This window comes from Capsicum annuum, chromosome 8 (genome assembly GCF_002878395.1).
Source record: "Capsicum annuum cultivar UCD-10X-F1 chromosome 8, UCD10Xv1.1, whole genome shotgun sequence".
Classification (NCBI taxonomy): domain Eukaryota; kingdom Viridiplantae; phylum Streptophyta; class Magnoliopsida; order Solanales; family Solanaceae; genus Capsicum; species Capsicum annuum.
The window spans coordinates 158331228-158344814 of NC_061118.1; the positions used below are offsets into that span (position 1 = coordinate 158331228).

The 13587-nt window shown below is 38.2% G+C and overlaps 3 protein-coding genes across 3 annotated transcripts in view; all 3 read right to left on the reverse strand.

Annotated features, from left to right (window-relative positions):
- The window catches only part of LOC107879399 (uncharacterized protein At5g08430), a 4674-nt gene extending 4175 nt beyond the window's left edge, over nt 1-499 (reverse strand). The window contains exon 1 of the mRNA XM_047394825.1: nt 208-499. The gene's annotated coding sequence lies outside the window, so the exon portion shown is untranslated. The remainder of the gene's footprint in view (nt 1-207) is intronic.
- A 2576-nt stretch (nt 500-3075) lies between these two features.
- LOC107839850 (probable aquaporin PIP-type pTOM75) lies at nt 3076-8160 on the reverse strand. Its single transcript, XM_047394826.1, has 4 exons — nt 7377-8160; nt 6803-7044; nt 6578-6712; nt 3076-3159 (listed from the first exon to the last, which is right to left on the reverse strand). The coding sequence occupies exons 1-4, from the start codon at nt 7414-7416 to the stop codon at nt 3157-3159; spliced, it is 420 nt and encodes a 139-aa protein (XP_047250782.1). The 5' UTR covers nt 7417-8160; the 3' UTR covers nt 3076-3156.
- Nucleotides 8161-8296: 136 nt separating this feature from the next.
- Nucleotides 8297-13587, reverse strand: part of LOC107839847 (uncharacterized protein At5g08430-like) — a gene marked incomplete in the record, with an annotated part of 10491 nt that continues 5200 nt past the window's right edge. Inside the window, 6 exon segments of the mRNA XM_047394823.1 lie at nt 8297-8974; nt 9262-9332; nt 9581-9631; nt 10992-11051; nt 12064-12173; nt 13499-13587. Coding sequence (XP_047250779.1) covers nt 8665-8974; nt 9262-9332; nt 9581-9631; nt 10992-11051; nt 12064-12173; nt 13499-13587 — 691 coding nt within the window.

Genomic DNA, 13587 nt, shown 5'->3' on the forward strand with positions numbered 1-13587 from the left:
CGCCGCTCGGTCGCCAGCAGCCGCAGCACCCAAACAACGACCAGTTCCCTCGGTCTCCAGCAGCCGCAACTCCATCTCAGCACCTGAATCCCCCGGAACCCGGTCAACGCTGGGCTTTGGTTTCCGGCTTGGTTTACAAGCGTAATTCGGTGACTTCTAACCTTTGTTATTTCATTCTTCGTATTATGCTAGTAGTAGCCCTTGTACCTTGACTTGCGTTGGATTTGTTGATATTGTCTGTTGTCTGTTGTTGCTGTGGTCGTTTCTTGCACTGCTTTGGATTGGGTTATCGGCTTGGGAATCTGTTTTTGGGGCTGTGGGTGTTGAGTCCAGTGGTGTTTGCTCTCTAGTTGAGTTTAATTTTGTTCCTGGATTATTCCTTTGAATTTGTGTGAGCCTTGTATTTCTTGCTGCTGCTTTGCTACTACCATCGTTTATATCTTTATATTTTCTTATACTTTCGTGTAGTTGTGGCTGTGGGCGGTAATGGTTGGATAGGGTCATGTCCGAGGGGGTTGGGGCGTGGGGCCGTGGTGGGGGCGGGGGATGAGGAAAGGGCGGGAGTGGGAGGGAGGCCAAGGTTTGGCCGCGGGGGGGTAGTGGAGTGCGTGTGGATAGTGATGGTAGGCTGAGGGTTGGGTCTTGGAATATAGGAACCCTTCAGGGTAAGTCCATAGAGCTTGTGAAGATTCTTAGAAAGAGGAGGATCAATATTGCGTGTGTTCAAGAGAACAAGTGGGTAGGGTCTAAGGCTAGGGAGGTGGATGGTTACAAGCTGTGGTACTCTGGGAGCGAGAGGCGTAGGAATGGAGTTGGCATCTTAGTAGATGAAAAACTTAGAGGTCAGGTAGTAGAGGTGAAGAGGATCAACGATAGGTTGATGACTATTAAGTTGGTCATTCGGGGTTTACCCTGAACGTGTGTAGTGCCTATGCGCCGCAAGTGAGATCGGAGGGGGAGGAGAAGATGCGGTTTTGGGAGGCTTTGGAGGAGGTGGTGAGAGGCGTGCCTAGCTCGGAGAAGATTGTTGTAGCAGGAGATTTCAACGGGCACATCGGGGCGTTACCGGGAGGCTTTGGTGATGTGCATGGTGGTTTTGGTTTTGGGGAGAGAAATGAAGAGGGGGCTACTCTATTGGAGTTTGCGAGGTCCTTTGGGCTGGTGGTGGTGAACTCGGGCTTCCCGAAGAAGGACGATCACCTGATCACCTTTCGAAGCGCGATAGCCAGGACTCAGATTGACTTTTTGTTGCTTAGGAAAGGGGATAGGGCGTTGTGTAAGGACTGTAAGGTCATCCCGAGTGAGAATCTTTCGACCCAGCATAGGCTCTTGGTTATGGATTTGGGTATAAAGAAGAATAGAAAGAAGAGGAGTAAGGAGTGTAGACCTAGAATTAAGTAGGGCGGTTTGACGCTAGTGAATGCGTGGGAGATAGGGGAGAAGTTGGCGGGAATGGGGGTGTGGGAGTGTAGGGGGGACGTGGATAGTATGTGGGATAGGGCGGCTAGGTGCATCACGGAGAATGCAAGTGAGGTGTTGGGTGTTTCTAGGGGCCGGGCCGGGCATCATCGGGGGGATTGGTGGTGGAATGAAGAGGTGGAGAAGAAAGTGGGGACCAAGAAAGGGGCGTATGCTAAATTGGTTGAGAGTAAGGACGAAGAAGAAAAACGGGTAAACAAGAAAGAGTACAAGCTAGCTAGGAAGGAGGCTAAGTCAGCAGTCACGGCAGCTAAGACGGCCGCTTTTGAGAGCTTGTATGCAGGGTTACAGGGGAAAGGAGGGGAGAAAAAGTTGTTTAGACTCGCTAAGGCTAGGGGAGAGGAAGGGTCGTGACCTCGATCAGGTGAGGTGCATTAAGGAGGAGGACGGTAGAGTGTTGGTGGAGGACGGCCACATTAAGAATAGATGGCAGTCGTACTTTCATAGGCTCTTGAATGACGAAGGGGATAGAGCTATTGTGTTAGGGGAACTGGAGCACTCAGAGGAGTGTCGAGATTTTAGCTATTGTAGACGTTTTAAGGTAGAAGAGGCTAGAGAGGCTGTTCGCAGAATGCGAAGGGGTAGGGCGACGGGGCCGGACGAGATACCGGTGGAGTTTTGGAAGTTTGTTGGAGAGGCTGGTGTAAGGTGGTCGACTGGATTGTTTAATGAAATCTTCAAGACGGCAAAGATGCCCGAGGCTTGGAGGTGGAGTACCATGATCCCTCTCTATAAGAATAAGGGTGACATCCAGAGTTGCAATAACTTTCAGGCATTTCCTGCAGAGTCGAAAATATATTATTTAGTAGAAGTCCATGTAGAAAAAGAATCACCGAGTCACAGGGTGAACCTAAGCACCAAATGTAATCAGTCACAGTGCACAGTGTAAGGAATTGCAATTGTGACAGGAGTTGATGAACCCCACAAAACTGAATTTCATTTTGTACAAGGACTATGTGTAGTGAAGATTGCTTACACTGTTACTCTAGGGTTTAGAATAGGCATCTTGTACACTTTGAATATTATTTGTAATGTACTTTCTTTGGAAGGTTAATAAGCTACTTCTTTGGAAAGTTCCTACTAAGATGAGAAATTTCCCGATAAAGCTGCTAGTGCCAAAATTAGAGGGCTTGTTCATAATTATTTAACCATAGACTTCTATATGTTTCGTAAGTCAAATTAAAGGGCTTGTTTGTCATTATTTAACCATAGACTTCCATATGCTTCATATAAGTCAAGTTGACATGAGTAAATTTATAAATCCGAGTTTAAATTTATAAATCCGAGTTTCAAAGAAGTTAAATTGACATTAGAGAATCTAAAGACTTTATGTTCCATAAAAGTAAATGTTCACCACATTCCAGGTGAAACCCACCAAACCGAGTGGTAATTTTGACCTAGAGTTGGAAAATGCATCCTTTTCAACGCGGAAAAAGAAATTAAAATGTTTCCTAATGATGTACCCGTCGTCCAGTATGTTCCTTCAAATATACCAAAAAAAATACGTTTGTTAAGCAAAATGACTAACCCATAATCACAAATCATGAGCTCTCCTCCATCTTTACAATCAAAACACCAATCTTCTGCAATTTCTTCTTTGTTGAAAATTCTCTTGCCCCCCTTCTTCGCCATTTGTAGCAGATGGGTTTCTTGAAATTGAATTACCAGAGACCTCCTTCACTGTAATTAAGAAAATCCCCTTGATTAATCCAGGCAATCAAAAGTAAAATGCAGATATAGCGATTCTTGGTGTAATTTTTTCCCTTTCAGAAAAAATAGAAGAAAATAATATATATTAACAGATAAGAAAATTCAAGGTTGATTACCGCGGAGAATGAAATACCCATCAGCAAAACACAGCAGACAAGCAGGTTCTCTTAACACAAAATTCTGAAGAAATCTTAAGAATTGCAACAAAAATTACAGATTTTCAAGAACTTCTTGAACCCATGGACCAAAAAAAACATGAATGTTGTTTTCATCACAAAAAGATGTCATAAAAATCACATCAAGGAAAAAAGATCTGCTTTACTGGTCTAACAAAATAGATCCACGTGCAACTCACTACCTTCTTCAAAAGAAAGCCGAAAAGTTTTGCTCAATAATAACATCAACCATTGAACAGAGACTTGATTAGCCTCTACTTTTCTTTAAACTAAAAGATCAAATGCTAAAAGAGAGATTTTGCTCCATGTAAATGGATTTCTTTACCTCATTGATTAACAACTTTCTTCGCTTTAACTTATATCTATACAATTAAAATCTAGACAGATCTGTACAATTCAATTAGACACTCTTTTTGTTACAACTTGGGGGATAACGAAAAAGGACTAATGAAAAACGAGAGAATTGGAGGTAACCAAAAAGAGAGAGAATTGGGGGTAGCAAGAAAAAAGAGAGAATTGGGGTAGAAGAAAAAAGGAGATTTATTTGATACGGTTTTTGAATAGAAGAATCCTATTCAAGAAAGTTATACCACTGGAATTGGAGCAATCTATTCTTGGATTACAGCAATCAGTTACTTATGAATTGCTGACACACACTCAACAACTAGGCAAGGAATGGAAACACTTACCAGTTTGGAACTACGACGATCAAAACAATGTTTAGTGGTAATTGCTTAAAAACTGTTATATTTCAAGAAAGTCCCTTGGATGGGAGAAATCTATTCTTGGATTATAGCAATCAGTTACTTATGAATTGCTGATACACACTCAACAACTAGACAGAAGAAGGAAAACACTAGTCAGTTTGAAACTATGACGATCAAAACAATGTTTAGTAGTAATTGCTTAATAGAATGATGCTTCAAGAAAGTTATGCTTATGAATTGGTGACACACGCTAAACAACTAGACAAAAGAGTGGAAACATTTGTCAGTTTGGATTTTATGACGATTAATGATCAAAACAATGTTTAGTAGTAACTGCTACAAATGTTTAAGTTAATACCTCAAAATCCCTTTAAAATTATTCATATTTTATCTGTTTAACGCATAAATAATTATTCATTTGGTTCATGTGTTCTTGCTTTTTAAGGTCGATGGAAATTGGTTCATGCATTTATATTTTCTCTCTTTTTATTTATTAGACAGGACCATAAATCTCCATTTGTTCTCTTTCACCTTTTTTAGAGAGATTTGTGTTACTGTCTAATGGAAGTTACGAGTTTTGTGTGCTTTCCGAGTTTGTGCTCTTTTTCTTTTTGCCAGTAAAGATATGGCATGTGGGCCTAACTCAACCCCAAAATCTAGCTCATGAGAAGAAGATTGTTCAAGTCAATATAACCAAACAACCAGTCCATTGCCAACCAATGTGGGACTTTCACCCACTCTAACACCCCCTTCATGCCCAAGGGCCCAACTGGAGAGTAGAACTAGGATATTATATAAGAATATGGCGCCTAAGCCTAACTCAACCCTAAAATCTAGCTCATACGGTGAGGATTTCCCCAAGTCCATATAAACAAACGGACAGTTCATTTCCCCAACCAATGTGGGACTTCACTAGGTGTGGGCATAAATACCGAAAAAACAAAAATCGGACCGAACTGAACCGAATTAATTCGGTTCTTCGATTTCGGTTCTATTTAACTTCGGTTCATTGATTTGGTTCTCCATTTTAGGATTTTGATACTTCGGTGCACCGAAGAACCGAAGTATTTTTTTTAAAAAACATAAATAAATAATTTTTCAAATAAAGATACAAAATGACTAAATCAAAAAAGATATTTCCTTATCTAAATGATGTTAAATTTGTAGAAGAAATCCTCTATGCATATATTGCTCAGAATAAATTGTTTAAATAGAATGTATTCAACAAGAAGTCAGTGTACGCCTTATTTTTCTAGTTCTTTTAATTTTTATGTGTATGCAGCTAGTTATATTGATTTATGAGAATAATGTCTAGTCCTTAATCAATCTACCATATTAATTCCCTGGATATCGTTAACGTTTGCTGGAGTCAACTAGAGGGGAAAAAACGCATTGAACAACATGCTGTTGAAAGTTGGCAGGGGTACAGTTGGTTTAATAGAACTTGCCGATGACTTTTATGCTGATGTACAAGAAATATAATTAACATAAGATGGTGTTCATTTGCCATAGTAGAAAAATCTCCATGCATTTACTCAAAACAAATCTACATTAGTTGTCTTTCCATTGGGACGATATAGTTGACAGTTTTCTTCTAATTCATCCGTGAGGTTTATTTATTGCTTCTTATTGTTGACATTATTTAAAATACCAAAGAATAGAATTTAAAAAACTGAATTAAACCGAACCGAAGTAGTTTGGTTCGGTATTCGGTGCACGCTATTGAAAAATCGAAAACCGAAAGAACCGAACGTCCACCCCTAAGTCTTTCACCCACTCTAATACCCCCTTTACCGCCCACGGCCCAATTGAAGCGTGGACCGACGAAATAAAGTGATGTTCTCCCAAAAAAAATTAATAAAATAAAAAAAGAAAGAACCACAATTATAAGTAGAGGAGCTAAGTCAGACAAAACAGAGTTCAAAGTACAAGGCAACAAGTGTAGTTCCAATGAATGGCTCCACCTAGAAAATCCACTCCATTTTCAAGAAAAAGAAAAAGGGGAAATCTTTAACCTCCTCATGAAAGTTAAAACAACAATGAACAAATCAATAAAATAGCTCATAGTCGATAACTATGCCTCAATCTCAAGCAAGTGTCATTGGCTCTATGAATCCTTATTGTGCATGTCGCTCCATTTAAACTCATCCTAGTCATTTAGTATAACTACATTTTTTACTAAAAATTATACTCCATTAAAATAATATAACCACATCCATTGATGCATAAACGAAACACTCTTTTTTTTATATCTGTGGTTTCCAGGTCAGCTTTTAATCACCTCGACTAAATCCACGGGATACGTCCCACCTCCCACCACCAATAGATATCCGGTAATCTATCTACTAAGGCTAGGACATAAGGGAAGAATCTCCTAGAGTTTTTTGTCTCTACTGGGATTTGAACTGAGAACTAAGGTTCTTAACCCGAGACCTCAGGTGCTTAACCCCTTTCATTAACTACTAGGCCACACCCTTGGGTGCGATGCATGGAAGTAAAACTTACATGGTCATCCCACGCATGTTCTCCGTTGTAGACAATGGCATCACCAAGGTTTCTAACAGGGTTAGTGCCGGTGATAAGGATGGTGGCCAAATGAACCAAGAACACTGGAAATCCAATTGAAAGAGGAGCCAAAATCTACAAAAACACAACCATGAGTTAATGTACATAACTAGCTCAACTGTAAAATCTAAAGCACAAAATGACTAATCAACTATAAGTACTCACAGGGACATGGAAGTCTCTGGCATTTCTCTTGGCATCAGCAGCACATAAGACACAGCAGGCAAGAACAAAAGTACCAATAATCTCAGCACCAAGGCCATCTCCCTTGGTATAACCACGGCTGACATCATTGGCACACAAATTGCACCATGACATTGCATCACAATGTAGAACATTGCCCTGGATAGGGACAATTTCCTTGCCAGAAACAGACCAAATGTTAACACCAGGGTTAATGTGTCCACCTGATGATCAAAACAAAGAAAACTCTCAAGGTCAGAACACAAAGAAAAAATTTTGTACTAAATCTCCAGATACACGCAGCGTCAGAGAAAGGCCGAACCACAACGGTCTATTATTGTACAATAAATTTAAGTTAGTATATACCATTGGCGGTTCATTACTAGTGTAATTTAAACTACGTTATCAAGTTATTTACCATTTTTACTAGGTTGCCATTTAATTTTCCTTGAGAAAAACACATTAAAGTTGTTATCTTTGAAACAAAATATGACTAATGAATATGATAAAAGACACAATATGGAGGTAAAAAGAGTCAAAAAGGGCAAAACAATACCTCCAAAAGCCCATGCAATGCCTTCTCTTGAGTAACCCATTTCAAAATTTCTTCCAATTTATGCTAAAGAAACTTTGCGTTGTCAATGGAGCTTGGTGATTTTTTTTACTGACGGAAATATTGCATTATGGTCTCCAAGTTTATCTAATTTTTCTTCTGTGCCTCTTGAGGTTTCCAATATTGTCAACAAAGTATCCAGTTTAGGAGAAATTGACAATTTTGAAATCTATTCAAGAATTTAACTACTTAACTAATTAAGGTCTCTCCAAATAGCATCGTTCCATGTTAGTATAGTTAGCAAGTGTATTATTTTGAAGAAAGACAAAGCACTCACAATTTGTTTCTTTGCCCAGGTAAAGCAAGGCTTGTTCGTCAATTATCGGTAGCAATTTATTAGTTACGATAGATATAACAATATATTTTCTTTGATTAATATCAGTATATGATATTTCCATGCTCAAGTTTACTAATAGATAATAATATTAATTTATCATCATAGTTCTCTAGGCAATTAAGTCAAAAAGGCATCTTTTGGTTTTGTTTTTATCAATCTAATTTCTCTTTATGAGAGACAGGAACATAAAATTTCATCCTTTATGCAGTTATATACAATCAAAGCCATGGATTTCAAAGATATTGAAGTGTCAATGTGCCTCTTTACAAGGTGATTAATAAAGTATATTAAAGCTAAGTTGCTCGAGGATCCGACACGCATCCATCAACATTTTTCAAGAGTTCGAGCAACATAGTGTTAAAAGTACCTTGAAGTTGAGTGTTATTTAATCTTCCGAAAGAAAATACTATTAATCTTGGCTAGCGCATTATTTAAAACGCACAAAAAGATAAATGTAATTTGATCCATGCAAGTATTAGAATGACTACATGGAAAGTATTAAAAATAAAAAGATTAAAACACAAGATAAATAAATGCATGCAGCTCCTTCCAGAATCAGAAGATGACTTGCATTTTCTCAGAGAGAAATATAAGTTACACAAAATCGAAAAGAAAAAACATTGCAACATATGCACCTTGATCCATTTGTCATGAATCATGAGATAGGCTAAGAGAAAATCTGCAAATGTAACTTCAAAATGACGTCAACTGGTTTTTCTTAACTGAATAATCTTTGTAGAAACTAAAATCGAAGTACCAAGGAAAGACCTGCAACTGATAGAAGGATCTTCCCCCCATTAGAGACGAGCTACTTAAGTTTTCCCGGAAAGTCTTAACAACACCAATTTGACTAAGGAAGGAGACGATAGGGAGTTGTACAAAGCATCATTACATCTACCAACTACCAGAGCAAGGCGCTCCATCTTCAGCAGGAGTTGCCTCATTTCCACATTCGTGCATCTTAATGCCATCCGTTTCATCTTTGGCCGGTGGTTCAAGATGTACTTTCTCAGGAGTCACTCTGGGAATGTCCTGCTGCTTTATTGAGGTTGTCTCATCGGAACATTGTTGCACCTGATTGTCATTCGTATCAGGAGATTCAAGCTCAACTTCCTCTGGGATCACTTGAGGAATATTCTCCAGCTGAGATGACAGGTATGCAGTTGTCTTTAGGATCTGGCTTCTCCAAATGTACTGATTAACTGTAAACACCAATGGGGTTAAGGAAACACTTTGCTTTCTTTGCAGAATGGACCACGACGAAGTACAGAAAGACAACAGTGCACAGAGACAAATTAGGGCATGAAGGATAAGATGATAAAAGAGGAACATATGGGTTAGGATGAGCATTGGTGACCATAGAAAGTCATGATGAAGACCAAACACGGAAGATAATTACCAAATCTGTGCAGAACTTTCCATCCTTGGGACTGGTTTAGTGTTCTGCCAAATACTATTAATTTAGGCACCCAAGAAAGGGAAAAAGGATATTTATGTCTCCATCCTTTCTCATTTGCATTATTAATAAGCTTCTGCAACAACACCAGCTCTTGAGCAATCCGCTGACATTAAAAGTGAAGGTGTCATCAGATATTTAGATGTTCCGCAAACAAATTGCTTAAAGATAAAAATAAACAGGTCACTAATATTTTCAAGTTACTGACATGGAAGCTGTAATCATCTTACAATATTTGATCTTTATTGCATGATAATATTTTTTATTATCATGTCAATGGAGTATAAATTCGTAGAGCTACAAACCACCCAAAGAAACAAGAAGTTCCTAAGGAAATAAATTATGAATCCATACATGCTTTGTGATGTCCTCGTGAAGGATTTTTGCCTTCTGTTCAAGCTCCACCTGCAAATAGGATATGAAGTTTTATAGTAGTGCTAAATGGAATTGGAGTACAGCTAACTATAACTGGAAAAATTGAGGAATTGAGCTTATATCCTTTTTAAAAATGTAAAAGACTCAAATAAAATTATCAGCTCTCTAATAGCTAAAACATTTAATGGACGTAACACACACAATTCAAAATGGTATCAGAGGAAGCAATTTTTTTATTTGATTCTCACCATCACTGAAAACTACTCAGTGGCTCAGGGAATATATCCATGTCCATAAGTGAGGAGAACGAAAAAACCAAGTGCAAATTATAAAGTAGTATCCCTTGCTAGTAGATTAAGATTATAAGTGAAGTGGTAACTTTCTCCAAAAAGATGAAATCCCAAAGGACTCCCCATATAGTAAAATGGGAACTACAAAAGCACCGTGTTTAACTGTCCCTTATTGTCTCCCACACTAGGCGAGAAGTGCATAGATCCACGTAACCCACTACTGAATCATGTTGTTCGGCTGATCTGTGGTAGTATTAACTTATTCAGTGCCCAGTTATACTCAATCTTGTGACCTTCTCAATAAGGCAATTCTAAAGTTGTCTTATCCTTTTGGAGGAAAAGAATATCCATGTAACATGCAGATGATAGGAACACACTTTATTGGAGGCGGTGCTGTAGAGTTTGCTAAAAAAGAAAGAAGACAGTAGAATTCAGTGAGGCCTGCTTTTAATTTGAAATGGAACACGATGATAAAGACCAGGTAGCAGGCACTATTACTTGGTGAAACAAACAGAGGACACTATAGAGTACACGGAATATTTAGTACCAGAGACCACGAATGGAAAACCTATTCGCATTACAGCGATTCATTTTCCCATCAACAGCGAGAAGGGACGAGGATTAAAAGAAGAAGAAGATTGAGAATTCACTTGGCCACTCTAGAGTTCTCCCTTGATCAGAGACCTTTCCAGAACTGGTATAGAATTGGGTGCCACCAATCAGCCAGGGTCTACTAGTTCCTTCCCACCAGAGGGGTCACAGGACAGGACATGAATATTACCAAGAGCAGTCACTCTTGTGGGAAGGATGAAACCTAGAACAAGGCAAGAGAGCATGTGGTATGTTGCAAGCAGCACGCTGCCTGAAGAGCTGAGACAGGAGAGACGCTATATAATGCAAGAAAAATTGGGTTGTTCGAGAGGCAACAGAACTTGCACCGAGCAGCGAGGACAGAGAGATTACTTTTTGGATGAGTCATTTATTTGGTGATATTTTATGCTAGAAATGATAGTTAAACTATAGCTTTCAGACAAAAAATAATATCTCGACTATGTTTCATCGTAATAGTTATGTCAAGCTGCAAGCAAAAAAAAACTTACAATTGTAAGCTTTTTAACAAGGCCTGCTTTCACCTTCTCTTTTAGCTCATCACATTCTTCCTGAAAAACAGAGAAAAATGTCAAAATACATTGAATTTTGGTTTACCACAAAAGTTTTTTGATAGAGCTTAGTCACTGGGTAGTTCCACACTGTTCTGATGTTTCTCAAGTACTGCTTCAAATCAACTAAGGGGAGATGCTAAGTTGTATTCTTTGTTTGTTTGTTTTTTTTTGAAACAAAAACTAGCTTCCATTAAGATCTAGACTACTAGAAACATTCAATCAGTTTGTTTCCTCAGTTCAAGAATCAAAATGATCATCAGAATTCTCAACTGAAAAGTAACTGGAAAAGGGAATAAGCAGTAGGAACCTTCCTAGTAGGTCTATACCATAACTAGAAAACCTTTGAAGTTACGACTTCAGTGGGGCAGATTACACCTGTAGACGGGTTAATAAGCTATTTACTTCTGTTCAAAATAGAAAAGGATAGCATATCCACATGCCACACTTCCTATCATCGTCTGCAATCGGGATCTTTTCCCAGTGTGAAATCTATTTTGACGCTACTAACACAAAAATCTGAGACCGCCAATGGCAAAAACTTCTCAAAACAAGAGAAAGCATTTGATATTTTTAGAAGAGAAAAATATAACCTGGAAAATAACCAACATCCAAAAGTAACAACTTTTTCGCAGTCTGCTTTTAGCAGTTTAATCCAACACTAAGTTAGAAGAGCGATAAGTATCTGAACATGGCAAAACTTTGATCAAGTGTTGTGTATATCTAAGTTGCTCGGATTCTCCAAAATTGTTGTTGCACCTGTGTCGGATCCTTCAAAAATACACTATTTTTGGAGGATCCGACACACACCCATAGACATTTTTTAAGAGTCCGAGCAACTTAGGTGTATATCTGCCTCCTCAAAATGAGCAGTACAATAGATTTCTGAGCAGGCATACAAAAATATTCACAGCCGTTTGCTAGATATATATAGCTGATTAGCGTTAAAATCATGTCAAATCATTAGTAGAGTTTGCTTAGACAGATGCCCGCGAAAGATGAAGTGGGGTACCTTTTTAATCTCACCGTCAGAAAGCATGGTCAAGCAAACATTTCTGGCCATATCTGAAACTTGAACAAAACTTTCAGGGCTGCACTTATCGCTTGATCCATGCTCGATAGCTGAGAACACTCCTCAAACAAGAACGATGTCAGTTCAGAAGAAAAATTGTTGCTCAAGATTAAGATTTCAATGTAACATAAAATCCTAGATTTATACTTCTTTTTCGATAAAGAATATTCTGCATTAATACTTATAAGATGAGAATAACATTATGATCATTGACACACTCTCCACCCCATTTACGTGACTTTATTGCTCTTTTCTCTTCCAAATTTACCGAGCTTCTTTAATAGATTGATCCGTATTATTTCATCACGTCATATCTATTTATCAATTTGATCCACCCCATTCACATATCAAATTTCTACTTTCAAATTTCTCCTAGTCCTCTTACATTTGTAACCTACTTTAATCTCAACCTTTGTTGTTAGTCAAACTAGGTCTTCTACACTTCTTTGGGTTGAAGAGTAACTTGTTTTAGTTTAGCAATGATCATCCTTGGTCCCAAAAAGAGTGGTATAATCCGGAATCAACTCATCAGTTTCTATATGTGAATCCCGACATCAATGTTTTACTATTTTTAAAATAATATCTACATATTTGAAAACGACATATTAATTATTGCTTATCACAATTATTTTGGTAAAATTTAACAAACATATTTTGACAGATCGTAGTCAACGAAAGAAATAATTCTACTCCCCAAAGAGTAATAGTATCATGCAACATTGGCAGACAAAGTAAAATAATTTATAAGGAAAGTTCATATGTTCCAAACTAAATATAGAGAGTGTTAAGAATGAACTCTTCTCTTAATTTTAATAACACAATAATGACAAACCCAAAGGAGATTCAGTTCATGGAACGATGAAAAAACGAGTTTGGAGTTTCAACTTTTATTTCATGTGCTGATAGCAGCAAAAAGTGTAAACAAATTAGTTTGAGGGAATGCACCAAGGTGAGGTCTAGTGGTTCAATGAAGTTGGGCTGCGCACCATGAGGTTCAAGGTTCAATTAGCATCAGAGACAAACACTAATAAATTTCTTCCCATTTGTTCTAGCCTGGTGGACAGAGTAACTTGGTACATGTTGATGGCGAGAGGTGGCAGGTATACCGTGGATTAATCGGGGTGCGTGCAAGCTGACTGGACACCACGGTTATAAAAAAAAAAAGTAGATTGAGGGAAGATAAATCATTTATGTTAGGAAAAAAAACAGGTTTTCTAGCTAGTTAATGTCCGATTATCCAAAAATTTAGTATGGAAGACATGAGCATAATGCAGCATTCAGACATATTCACAGCAGTCCACCGAGGGATGTTAGCAACTATTTCAAGACAAATCAAAGAGACAAATCAAAGAATGAAGTCATTTGTTAAAACAACCTGTAATTTGCACAAGCTGATGATCAGAATTACGCTTCCCAGGATGTAACTGGACCCGAACAAAACTTCCAACAATCTTGGTTTCAATT